Source organism: Chinchilla lanigera, unplaced genomic scaffold (assembly GCF_000276665.1).
Source record: "Chinchilla lanigera isolate Chin_1 unplaced genomic scaffold, ChiLan1.0 scaffold00005, whole genome shotgun sequence".
Lineage (NCBI taxonomy): Eukaryota > Metazoa > Chordata > Mammalia > Rodentia > Chinchillidae > Chinchilla > Chinchilla lanigera.
This window is the reverse complement of record NW_004955406.1, coordinates 14582763-14597075: the sequence shown is the minus strand read 5'-3', so window position 1 is coordinate 14597075 and position 14313 is coordinate 14582763. Positions and strand designations below refer to the sequence as shown.

General features: G+C 35.4%; 1 protein-coding gene across 3 annotated transcripts in view; it reads right to left on the bottom strand.

The window, feature by feature from the left end:
• The window catches only part of Rabgap1l (RAB GTPase activating protein 1-like), a 598504-nt gene that overhangs the window by 217977 nt on the left and 366214 nt on the right, over positions 1-14313 (bottom strand). For all 3 annotated transcript variants that reach the window (XM_005374884.2, XM_005374886.2, XM_005374887.2), the window contains 2 exons: positions 7850-7975; positions 5653-5796 (listed from right to left, as the gene is read on the bottom strand). In XM_005374884.2, the coding sequence (XP_005374941.1) occupies positions 5653-5796; positions 7850-7975 (270 nt within the window). The remainder of the gene's footprint in view (positions 1-5652; positions 5797-7849; positions 7976-14313) is intronic.

Genomic DNA, 14313 nt, shown 5'->3' with positions numbered 1-14313 from the left:
TCAACTTGAGGAAGAATGACCAGAAAACTAGGTTACTGAGGAAACTGAAAAGTAACTAGAAGGGCTATACAGATGGGTAGAGCAGAATGCATTGAAATATTAATATTAATTGGATATTTAGGTACAGTGCCAGGCACTTTATGTCACAATCTCATTTAATCCTTACACAAAACCTGGGAGATAGGTATTGCTAGCCTCATTTTACAAATAAAGTTTCTGAGACTTATATAGGTCAAGTAATTTGAGCAAGATAATTCAAGAAGGGTTGACATAAAAAGGCCAATATCTTAACTCCACTGTTACACTGCTCTGTGTTGCTTCTTCCAAAACTTCATAGTTTGCTGGAATATTTCCAACAGGGTAATTTCACCGTAAGTGACTCAGTACTTAGGTCCTGTTCTTAGTGCCTACCTATGTGCAACCTCAGAAATCAAGTGAGTTACTTCCGTCTCCAACTGAATTTCATTTTGTGGCATACTCATGCATTGTAATCTCACCTGAGATCTACTATTTAAAAAAAATACAGAGAAATCTTCCTTCATCTTAAGAAAGACCTTTACTGAATCAAAGCAATTCAAAAGGGCTCAGACTACTTTGCAAAGCTGTTTGGCAGCGTCTACTCAAGCTGAATATAAGAACCCTTAACCCAGCACTTCCAAGTCTAAATGTAGACCCACAGACATGCATATTTATGTTGACTAAAAGAGAAGTTCAAATCATTCATAGCATTACCATTCATAACAGCCTAAACTAGAAACAAACAAATGTCCATCAACAGTAGAATGAAAAAAAGGATATACTATAGTACAGTCACACAACGGAACAAACCATTGTAGATGTCACAATATAGATCAATCTAACAAACATCAAGAACACAGAGTTCAATAAAAAGTTCATATTGTATGGCTATAATTTACAAACAGTTCAAACATGTGCAAAGCTAATCCACAGTGTTAAAAGTCAGGATAGTGGGGTAATTACTGAGGTAATGGGGGAGAGCGGGTTCTGCAATGCAGATGATACTCTTTGATATTGGTGCTTGTTACATTTTATGGAAAACATTGTTTATACTTTTTTTACACTGTTTTGTTATTCCTTAATAGAAAGTTATTTTGAGAAGTAGAAATGGGCATGGGAGTACATGCCTGTAATCACAGCACTGGGCAGGCAAAAGCGGGAGGACTGTCATGAAGCTACACAGTGAATTCAAGGCCAGGCTGAACTACATAGCAAGACCCTGTCTCAAAAAACAAAACAAAACAAAAACCTGTAATGTTTTTTAGGTGGTGGGTTAACATCATTCTATGTATACTATAAATATTAATACATTTAGTCTTTTTCTTATCTCTCCAAATAGAGGAAGGCAATACAACATAAGCTTTCAAAAATGATTTCCATTTTAATTATTGACAGATACTTTATAGAGAGTTTCATTCTTTTTACTAAAAGAAAACATTTCTCTGTAATCTAGATTCAAATCCTCTTGCCATCTACCTTCAAAAGAGTTAGCCCACATTACCATATATTTGGGTTTAAGTAAACATTTTAAATGACGTTTTTTTTTGTTTTGTTTTGTTTTGTTTTAACTGAGCTTGCACTTTCAAAGTCTGCAAAATTGCTGGGCATGGTGGCACATGCCTATAATCCCAGCACTTGGCTGAGGCAGGAGAATCCCCTCGAGTTTGAGTTCAGCCTGGGCTCCACAGTGAGTTTGAGGCCAGCCTTCACTACTTGGTGAGACTCTGTCTCAAAAAACAAAACAAACAAATAAAAAACAAACTCTACAAAATTATTCTATTTTTGTTAAATTAATTTCATATTCTTAATCTCAGGATGAATGAGGAAATCCTTAAAAAGCATACAGTTTAGGAAAGCATGATGTGAATATGACTTATGAAAGTCTAAAATTCAATGTCTTTCCTTTTCACTTTACAATAGAATCCCTGAGTAAAAAAATACTTTGCAGACCAATGTTTTGTGTCAGAATGAACTCTGAAAAATCAAGACTTTTCCACCTGGGAATTTCCCAACTTTCACATTTGTAAATATTAATTCACAATCATCAAGGTTTGAATTGTTTTCTTAAAAAGACTATGATAAAAACACCTTAATGGATGATCTATTTAAAACTGTGTTACCATTTCTTCTCTCAGAATTTCTATCACATATGAGAGAAGAAATTTTGATATAAATATTTTATTAACTACAAGAAGGAAAGGGGCAAGGAGAAAACACAGGCAGGAAGTAGAAGTTTATTCAAAATTTCCTTTGCAAAATAATTCTTGACAAAGATGAGTGAGTGGAAAGAATGAACATCCTGAAGCACACTGCAATATTGCTCCCAATAAAGTTTATTTTGAAAAACTATTTTATTCTGCTATTTCACTTGCTATCATGATGCTGTGCTTATAACCTACTCCTTGTTTCAGAACGCTATATAACTTCCCTAAACAGCCACAGAGCACAGGTTTACAGATAAGTAACATCCACGTCCCTTTTATTACTCTGAATGAACATTAAGTTCTTTCACCCACTATCACTGGGAACTGTAGATGACAAATGATCAAAATGCTTAAAAATTTAGTTTGCTGCTCCATATCATAATTGTTGCTAATCTACTTAGCAAGTGACGTTAGAAATTCAAGTATCTTCAAGATGAAATTTCCTGAAAAATTCTGAATTTAGGCTCTAGACAACCATGAACAGTGCCAGGTGTGCCAGTATTGAGGAAGAGACACCTTTACGAAATCATCGTTTCAGTGAACTAAATAACAGCATTACTACTCTAACAAAAGTGACTGGAAAATCTAATTTAGCATATGATTAAGCACATTAATTTCATTTCTGTTTCTATAATAAAAACCATAGGACTAATCTAGTATGAAATTAGATAATTTCAGAAAAAAATGTAAAGCAATGATAAATAAGTGCAAGCTCATACTCTATATGTACAAAATGCAAAAAATATTAAAATGTCATATTCTGCTTCCTATTTTTATGAAATACCATGAAATACTAACCTGAACTAAGTATGTAATATATAATGTCTAAGAATATTTATTTAGCTAGGGATATAGCTCAGCAGCACAAATATTTACAAATCTACCTTTTTTTTGATTAATCACCTTACTTTTTATTCTAATTAAGTTTATTGGTACAATTTAGATATGCATAATGATCACATTCCCCACAAGGAATTTGTACTTGTATGTGATGTATCTTAATTCCTCTCTTTTTTTCCCAGTCCCCTCCCCTCTTTTCAACCCAGCTTTCCCTAATTACTTACAAAGCTTTGTTTCCATTTTATCCTTTTTTTCTCATTTTTTTCTTTTCCATTCCATCTCCCCTAATTCTCCTTTCCCTTTGAACAATTACTTCCTATTTCACAATATCTATTATATATTTTAGTTCTTATTTAAATATTCAGTTTCCCACACCAGAGAGACAATGTGGTATTTACACATGTGCCCAATTTATTTCACTAACGGGTATGGTCTCAAGGCCCATCAATTTGGCTATGAATGTCTCAAGTTTATCCTTCTTTATGGCTGAGCAGTATTCCATTGTAGAAAAAAAACATATTTTTTATCCATTCATCAGCTGATGGGCATTTGGGTTGTTTCCAAGATTTAGCTATTACAAACTGCGCTGCTATAAACACAGGTGTGCATATATTGCTGTGGTTTGATGCTTAAACTCACTGAGAGAGAAATTAGAGAAACCATGCCTTTTATAACAGCATTAAAAAAACGAAGTACTTATGAATCAATCTAACAAAGGAAGTAAAAGATCTCCACATTGAAAACTTCAGTACTCTGAAAAAGGAGATCAAAGAGGAGATTTAAAAATGGAAAGATATCCCTTGTTCATGGGTAGTAAAAACCAACATAGTAAAAATGGCGATACTCCCAAAATTGTTATACAGATTTAATGCAATCTCAATCAAAATACCATCAGCATACCTCACAGAACTAGAGAAAGCATTCTTAAAATTCATCTGGAACCAAAAGAGACCTAGAATAGCGAAAACAATTCTTGGCAACAAATACATACTGGTAGACCTGTGGGGAAAAAAGGAACCCTTCTCCACTGCTGGTGGAAGTGCAGACTGGTATAACCACTGTGGAAATCAGTGTGGAGATTCCTTAGAAAACTGGGACTAGAGGTCCACTTGACCCAGCCATTTCCCCTTATGGGTGTTTTCCTAAATCTATCTTTTAGTATTAACTTTTTTAAGATTTTAGGGCTCAAAGATATCAGTTTGGTTTTTAAACAGTACTGCACTAATAAATAGATGAGCCAGAACCATTCACCACAACAAATGGGATAATCAAGGAAAGTGAGGTTTTTAATACAAATGTCTAAGTTTGCTTTGTGCATATTATGATCATACCATGTTGACTTCTGAATAAGGTTTTAGCTCCTAATTCTACATTCTTCCGTAGGTTCAGTTTAGAATGGCATTTTACAAATTAATTTGCAAGTAAAATCAACAGGAGACTTAATGCATTACAAATCGGTTTCTCTAGCTGTTATATATTCAGAATGCAAGAACCTCTTCTATGAGCCCAGCAAGTCATCTAAACCATCTGTATCAACGTACTTTAGAAACAATTAAAGTATTACATGCTTACAAAATGCTCTGCAACCTTCAGGTACACTTCAAGTGCTAACAAGAGCCTTAGAAGAGCCAAAGCCAAGCTGTACTTGTAGTAAATGGTTATTGCAGTGGTAGACTGTTATAGTTTATATCTGGCTGGCTCCCAAAAACCGCGTGCACTCACAGATGGAGCTTTTGAAGGGACTGAGTATGTGGGGGGGACGGTATAGCTCAATGTGATCTTAGGGAGGAGGGCCTGGCCGAAGGAGAGGAGTCACTGGCAGCATGACCTGGAAGCATGTACCTCTCTCCCGGTTTTCCCTTTGCTCTCTGCTTCCTGGATGCACAGCAAGACACGCATGCTCTCACACACACACACACACGAGTAAATTAAATAAATATATCCAATGACAGAACTAAAAGGAATAAAGTAAACAAATGTAAAGACTTACAGAATTGCACAAACTAATTCTACTGTTTGAAAAAATAATAAGCTTGGAGGTGCAGCTTCCTCATAGAATACTTGGTTGGCATGCATGGGGCCCTGGGTTTGACTTCCAGTATCAAAAAAATAAAATACAAATGTAATTATATGACCTAAAGCTTTATCATTTTTCTTAATACCTGGTAGAAGATTCAAACATCATACATACAGAGATCTTTTGAAGTGTGGAATTAGTTACTGCAAAAACCTTATTTATAGTCTCTACCTGAGTATAATTACATTAGTATGAAAAATGTCTAACTCTAAATTAATTTATTTCATCAAAAAATGTGTTATGTATTATTACACAGACACAGGTTTATTGTAAATTTAATTTACAAATTGAACTACCTCATATTTCACTGTGGGAATTATATATACTCTAACGTTTTTATTCCTCATTAATAATAAAATTACAATTAAAATATCCTTTACTAAAAATGTAAATAGAACTGTTTGAACAGTGAGTATGACTTAATGTTGTATGAAAAGCTTTGAAAATTGTAACAGTTTTAATAGAAACTGCTTCCTATTTTGGCCTCGGGGTGAAAGAGGGGGGTCACTCTACCTCACAGAGCAGCAAGTCAATGATGTGGAACACCATGCAGAGTGGGAACTTGGCAGTAAAGAGAGTGAGGAACCATTGGGATGCATACATATGTGCTTCCAGGTTCAGATCACAGAAACGGCTGTGCAGGTCTGGTAGCTGTTCCTAAAAGAGAAAGTGGAAAACTTAGGGGAAGGAAGGCTGAAAAAGCTTTCTTTTCTGCCACAACTGCAATTTATAATAAGCTTTCTGTGGTCACTTCAACTATATTCCAGAATTGGCTGAAGTTTATGTAACTACACAGAAGTGATGACAAGAGATAGGAATTGAGTGTATGACAGATACGTGAAAAAAATACAGACTTGTTATAACTAAATAGCAAAGCTTATCTTGCTCACTTGACTGTTCTTGTTTCTGGGGAAATGCTTGGTCTGACACAACAGCTGCAGTCCAATGAATATCTTGACTTCAGGGGCAAGCCATGGCATCCCCATTCAGAGTTCACCTATCGAGCTAGAAAAGAAATGTACCATCTTTTTGGACACTATCTAATATCAACATCATCTGGGGTGAGTGATACTATCTCAATATGTTTTCAAGCACTTACTTGTATAACCAAATATTAAAAACCTATCTTCAACATCCTAAAAAAGGTTAAGGTAAAATTGTACAAGGGTATAATGTACAAAATTGACTACATCCTAAACATGCCTTTATGTTAGCTTTGCCTTCTTGCTAAGTAAAACAAGTGTTTTTCAAAAGCATGAAAGGCAAAGGAAAAAGTATTAGCATAACTAGTTTTCCCACTGAAAGGGGAAGGCAAATAGGTAAAAGCTCATGTTCACTTTGTTTTTATGAAAAGATCACAAAAGCAAAACACTTTATGCACATGACGTTCCTTTGAAAAACACCCAAATGTGCATATCAGGTACTTAAATGAGGTTTCCAAATGGCCATCAAGCTAGCAGACAAAAATTGCTAACAGAAAAATGTGGTTGAGCTTTTTCACTGAGCCACAAACTTGTTCATTTACTAGATATACTTATTTGACTTTCAAAATCTTCAGAAATACTGATGTTTTTGGAAAAACAACTTTTGTTAAAGGAAGATAAAAAATGAGTAACCATAATACTTGGTAGAATTTAATCATTAAAAAAGTGCTTGTTGCTTTTAACGTTCATAATCATCAGATTCTTCTCCACCCCTTCCCCGCTGTCATTATGCCTGTGGCTCGTTTTATGCCCTTGTCTCCATTTCATCTCCGTATGTAAGGTCTTCTGCTCGTCTATATTCCCTTGTCCCAGTGAAGTTGCTCTTCAAACTCACAATCTTTTACTCCCCATCCTTTCATCAGTCTCTTTTTGGCTTCAAATCCCTCTTTAGATACATATGGATTTTCCTGACAGGTCCTATCAGTGAAATTCTACCAGCATGCTTCACTCCCACATCCCAGTAACCCTCTTCTCCAAACATTTTACCTTTCTCCAGTAAAGAATCAATCCATTCAAACACTTCTACATTTCCCTTGGGTCCCCAACACATCTTTTAGAGAAAGTTATATGAATATGATGAATAGACCCATTATAAATTTAAGATTTCCAATCCCAGGTTGAACTTCAAAGATATCCAGTAATTCCTTTTGTCAGCTCTGTCAATAATTTTTTCTTTTCTCACAACTGTTATTATATAATATTTTATATAGATAAAATAATGCTTCTTATCCATATTTTAAAAAATTTATAAAGGACATTAAAAACATTGATTGAGGTTAGGCACTTACATGGAAAAAATTAAAGTATGTCTCTACATTATGGTATTTTATGTGTTTTTTATTCACTTACTGACATCTTTCTGTCTGTTCCATGTGTGAATTCAAGTACAATAGTGGTGCTAACTAGCATGGAAAAAGATATTTCAATTTTATTTGGTAAATACTTTTATTTCTGTACAATAATATATGGAAATCTCTTCATTGACTTACTTCACCATATCCCCTCCTCAAACTGTACTAAGGTTGAATATATAAAATGTCAAATTGCTAAATACATATGTTATTATGCTAAAAACAATGTGGATATTGGTCAAAAACCAAATCTATTTATTTTTTCAGTAGTACTTCATTAAACTTTTACAACTAATTATTGTTTATCAAATCTACTAGGGTTTTTTTGTAATGCCACAAATCCCTAGGTGATGAAAGTTCCTAACTTTTATTTACCTGCATTAGTCTCTCCAACTGATAGAATTTGCAATGAAGATCTTCAAAGTTATTTTTGTAGAGGTCTCTCAAACCATAGTCATACATGATTTTCACCAAAACACAGAATGCTTGTTCCTCTGGCATCTACAAGAAAACAGACACATATAAAATACTGTAAGTAAGTGGCATTTGGCCAGAATGTCGAAAAAGTGTCTTTATGTTATTAGTCCTCTACATAAAGGGTTGAAGGCATGAAGTGAATGAAGAGTACATCAGAGAGAACCTTCTGTTGAGTGATATAGGTAAAATTTCTGTTCAAAGTTTCTAGCCTCTGTACTTGAGATGAATTACCCTCTTTTGCTAACTTTAATCAACTTGTTATCCACCCCTTCAATGGGATACCTTGAAAAAATAGGTAAGAGTCACATGTTTCAAAAATCTAAACAATATCTAGTCACACATTAGGCCTTTATACCCTCTCTACTCATCTCCTTTGCATAACTGCATATCCTTAATAATTTATCCTATATTCTGCCGGTTTCTCTATGCAGATACAATGCATTGAATTTTTTATTTTAAAGAGAAAAGAAAACAACAAAGATTAAAAACAGAACACGACAATAAAAACGATATAGAATTTCAAAACAAGATGTATATAGATAAAATAACTGCATTTATTTTACTTTGCCCCTTTCCTACACAAAGATAATACTCTAAAAATGCTGCTACTCAATTTATTTTTCCCTTTCACAATGTAAGTTGGAAATATTTCCTTCTCATTATATAACTAATTGCAAATAGCTAAATAGTATCCCACTATCTAGATACACCAGAATTCATTTAGTCAATTTCCTGATAATGGGTTCTGGAGATGGTCTAATATTTTATCTCAATAGCTGCAATAAACAACCTTGTATACACATCATTTTTTTTACACATGCAGGGATGAGATGGGGCACATTCCCAAAAGAGTGATTGATGGGTGAAAGACTAGAATGTATTTTTAATTTTTTTTTCTTTGAGACAGGGCCTCACTATGTAGTTCAGGCTGGCCTTGAACTCAGTGATCCTCCTGGCTCAGCCTCCCAAGTGCTGGGATTACAGGCGTGTGCCACCATGCCCAGCATGCATTTTTAATTTTGATGGCTAGTGTGACACAGTCATCCAGACTCTTAATGTTGCTGTTTTCATTTCTGCAAAAAGGAATATTTAGGGAAGGATCTTAGGAGTTTCTACCATTTAAATGATCGATAAACTACATGAATCCTCTCAGATACTTTTTGTACACTGATAATAAAATCTGAACTGGACCTGATCTCTAAATTGCAGTAACAATAACCTGAAAGAATATGGGAACATAGTCAAAATTCTAGAAATTACATGAAGCAGACAGAAAAATATATTATACTTATTCAATGTCCTAGGATTAACTATTATATAAACATCTATTTAAAATGTCACCCTTGAAAATCTGAATTTGGTTGACTATGTTAATATATACCTTTGTTAAATTAACTTCATGCCTGAAAAACTGAATCAAGCAGTTCCATTTACCAACTGAGAAATGTAATTAAGGTTTGTATAAAATTAGCCACTTCTATTTTCTATTTAGAAACCACACAATGAATAGCTAAATAAAATCTACAATTAAATGAGTACACATTACTATTGTCATTTGTTTTTTATCTGTGACTAGAGGCCTTTTCAAAAACTTGGCCTCTGAACTTAGCCATTCAGGTGAGCAAGCATTTTTTCAGCTCCTATTTAGTTATTTAAAACACAAGTGCTTTCCTCCTCCCACAGGTCTGTCATTTGTGCCTCAGGTGACACTGACTTGCACCTAGACAGCCTAGGATACTTCTCTGCCCACTAAGTTCTCAGCCGTATCATCTGCCTCTTAGACCTCTATTTAAATGGCTATATAGAAAAGCTGCATGTAAGACAGCTATAGCTAACCATACAGAAAATACTTCACAGCATCTTTCTCTTTCTGAGTGAATAAAAATTCACTCAGTAAATATTTTAACATATGGTATCTTATACATGGGATAAATCTTTATTTCCTTGAATGGTATAAACCTACTGAAGCAAATACAAGTATTAAGTGCTTTTGGCCTCCTAGTGTACAATGCTTGAAGAGGTGAGATGCAGGCTCTCTAGGAGACTCAAGATACAACAGAAAGAGCACAATGCCTTCCTGACGGATGTGTCAACAGGCAACTCTGCTTGATGAGGAGACAGAAGTCCTGGAAAGGTAGGCTGGTGCACAGACAGCATCACTACACTAGAATACAAGTACAGGAATGGCTTGGTATGAACCAGATCAGTATTAATTATCCAAAACAGTCACAGGGTATGGTGGACTGACAACTGGTGGTCAATTTAAAACCCCCAGTTGAACTGAGTAAGCATGATGCTGGGTGTGGGAGGCCCACCTGGGGATTGTTGCCAGCAGCGTAAGAGACAAAACTGGAGAGGTAGGCTGTTGGAGCTGAGAAAGGCTGTTGGGAGCTGGCAGAAGCTGTGAGGAGCTGTTGGTTCTGTTGGAGGAGCTTGTCATGCTGGCTTTCCTGATGAACTTAGCTGTTTTCATCCTCCAAGGAGCTCAGGACCTTGCAGGCACTGAGAATAGCTTCGGTTCATTTTGGAGGAACTATGGTCCTCACTTTGAGCATCGCCTCCTGGCTCCAGAAGGCAAGATGGTGCACTGCCAGTCTTCTGGAGAAGCTTGTTGCACTGGCTTCGCTGATGGGAACTTGGCCATCTTGATCATCAGAGGAGCTTGGGACCTCACTGTTGCTGAGGATGGCTGTGGTACCTTTCGGGGGAGCTCTGGTTCTTATTTTAAGTGTTGCTTCCTAGCTCCAGTGCAGATCCCTCAGCCTGCTAACACAGATCCTTCATCCTGCTGGCACAGACTTTGGGCCTTCCTAGCACAGATCCATGAAACAGGCCTGCATGAGATATTGCTATGGGCTCTGGGCCTCAAGTTGCATTCGTGAGCAGCACTACTATGGCCTCTAGGTATTCAGCTGGACTCATGTAGGACATTATTGCAGGATCCAGGCCTTCAGCTGGATTCCTGGTTTATAATGTGTGGACAGATTTCCTGCACTCTCTTGTATATCATTCTTTGGGTGACTAGTATAAATAATCTTATTAAATATGTGTCCTGTATTATATTGTTCTCCCTTGCAAAAATATCCCCCAAATCATAACAGTCCCCTTCTCATTTACAAAAGATCTTGTCCATGTTTCCTATTATCTATCATCTGTCTTTTATTTTACCCTTTTATTTACTTATACTTTGTGTATCTCATATAAGAGAATCCATGTGATATTTAAGCTCACGTGTCTGATTTATTTCATTTAACAGTATGATCTCAAGGTACATGTACCTTCCTACAAATGACTCAAATTTATCCTTCTTAATGAAAGAGTAGTACTGCATTGTGTGAAAATATACATTTTCTTTATCCATTCACCTACTGATGGACACATAGGCTACTTCCAAGACCACTACTATAAATATGAGTAGAGATGTATCATTGTACTATGATGCCTCTAACTCAGGAAGATACCAGAAGTGGAATAGCTCAGTTGAATACAGTTTTTAGTTTTGGATTTTTTTTTTTTTTGAGGAACCTCTGTAATGATTTCCATATAGTAGCTGTAATAGCTTACATTTTCACCATTGATGTAGAAGGGTGCCTTTTTCCCAACAGCCTCACCAACATTTACTTGATTTCTTCATGCTATCCATCCTTTCAGGTATAAGATTAAATCTCACTGTTTTTTTAAAAATTGCATTTCGTTAATGGTCAGAGATGCCAAACATTTTTTTCATGTAGTGCACTTAATGGCCATTTGAACTTCTTGTAAGAAGCATCTATTCATTTCAGTTGCCCATTTTTTGATTACGTCTTTTATTATTTGAGGATCTACTTTTTTTTTTTTAGCTCCTTACGTATTCTAGATATCAGTCTTCTGAGGAATAGCTAGAAAAAAAATTCCTATTCTGTAGGCTGTCTCTTTGCTCTGCTGGTTGTTGCCTCTGCTGTACAGAGGGTTTTCAAGTTGATGTAATTTCATTTGTTGATTCTTGATGCTGTTTCTTGTGCAACTGAGGCTCTGTTCAAAAGTCCTTTCCTGCTGGGTGTGGTGGCCTCCTATAATCCCAGCACTCAGGAGGCTGAGGCAGAAGGATCACTGTGAATTTGAGACCAGCTTGGGTTACATAATGAGTTCAGAGCCTGCCCAGACTCCAAAGTGAGACCCTGTCTCAAAAAAAAAAAAAAAAAAAAAGACCTTTGTATGCCTATGTCTTCAAGAGTTTACCTATTTTATCATCCAGCAGATTGTTTGTGTTTTAATATTCAGATCTTTGATCAATTTAAATTTTAGTTTTGTACATGATGAGAGATGTGTGTGTCTAGCCTTAAACTTCTGCATGTATAGAGCAGTTTCCCCAGCACCATTTACTAAAGAGGCATCTTTTTTTTTTTACATTGTATTTTTTATTTTAAAAAGTAAAAAAACTAACAACACAATATTGAAGACAAAATCAAAACAACACAAAAACAACAAAAACGATACAGGACCTCAAAACAAAATGACAAGAACTAACAATGGTTGCTGCCTTACATACTGTTATCTTCAATGAAGCTGCTCAGTCCACCACACATAGGAATGTAAGATTGATCAAACCATCAAGGACAGTAACAAGTAATAAAAAAAACCATGGGAAATGATGCAGAGCTTCACCATAAAAGATGATAGGAGTTCAACAATGGTTCTTACACTGCAAATTATTGTTTTCAGATCAGTCATTCTGATTACCAGGTTCAAGAGTGCAAAATTGGTCAAGAAAAAAAACTGTAAGCATTGACTGTTTCTTTCAATAAGCCACAGGCACCTTTCCTTCAGGGTATGTTTTTGGCCTCTTTGTCAAAGATTAGATGACTGACTGAACATGCCTGGGGTTATTTCTGCACTGTCTATTCTGTTCCACTAATCCACATGTCTGTTTCTGCACCTGTATAGTACTATACTGTTTTTATCACTGTGGTTTTGTAATGTAATTTGAAATCTGGGATTGTGATGCCTCCTGTTTTTGCTCTTAATGCCCCTACTGCTTTTATTATTCTAGGTCTCTTCTGGTTCCATATGAATTTCAAGACTGTTTTTTGTAGCTCTGTGAGGAATGGTGTTGATACTTTGAATGGAACTACATCAAATATATATATAAAAGTTTTGGAAGTATGGTCAACAATAGGGACTATTTCTCTATTTTCTAATATCCTCTTTGACCTACTTTTTTAGAGTACTGTAGTTTTTGTTGTAGAGATCTTCAATTTCCTTGGTCAGATTTATTCCTAAGTAATCTTTCTTGATGCTATTGTGAATGTTATAGCTTCCCTAATTTCCTGGTGAGCGTATTATTGGTGTACAGAACTGGTATTGATTTTGTATCCTGTTACCTTGCTGAATTTATTACTGTTTTTTTTTTTTTTTGGTTTTTCTCTGGTACCGGGAACCGAACTCACGACCTTGAGCTTGCCAGGCAGGCGCTTTTCCGCTGAGCTAAATCCCCAGCCCCTGAATTTATTACTTCTAAAGTCTTTTGATGGAAATCTTGGGGTCTTTCTATGTAAAGAATCATGTTATTTGTAAACAAGGATAGTTTGGTTTCTCCCTTACCTAAACATATCCCTTTTCTTTCTTTCTCTTGCCTGACTACTGTAGCTAAAGATTTGAGTTCTACAGTGAACAGGAGTGGTGATAGTGGATGTCCTGATATGAGAGGAAAGTTTTTCACTTTTCCCCCACTTAATAGGATATTGCAACAGGCTTGACCTGAACCTCATTCATCAGATTTTATGCTTATTTTATGATACAAAGTTTAAATGCTGAAATTTGTATCTTAAAGAGTTACACTCTTGTGTTCCTCACACAGAAAACAACGTTCAATGAATGTTCTTCAAAAATGAAGCAATTTTAAAGGCTTAAAGTTAAACCAAAAAGAGAAATTTGTAAATATGAACCAAAAATTCCAGCTCTTAAACCTTATTTTCTGAACTATAAGTACACCTGGAGGACAGTGCTAATCTGGGGAGTTAGCATTCTTTATATCTAACCTTAGCAATAGAGCCAAGTTTTAAATTTTCAGCTAATGTGTGAAATGAAAATAAACCTACAAAATACCAGTCCAGCTAAGATGGAATCAATACTATCTGTGAAGATTATGATCAGATTCAATAAGGTGTTATGGAATCTCAGATGTTATCTTATTATAAAACATAATGAAATGAACTCCTGTGAAAACAACAAAAAAGATAATGTTAACAAAATGAGCAAAATATGTATAACCCTTTGGAAAGCAGAAATGCAACCTTCTCTTTCTAGTTTAAAGATTAATGGGATGTCTTTAGCATGTCTCTTTCAGCTTTCTGTATCTCTCCTTCTTCAATTAATTGTCATTT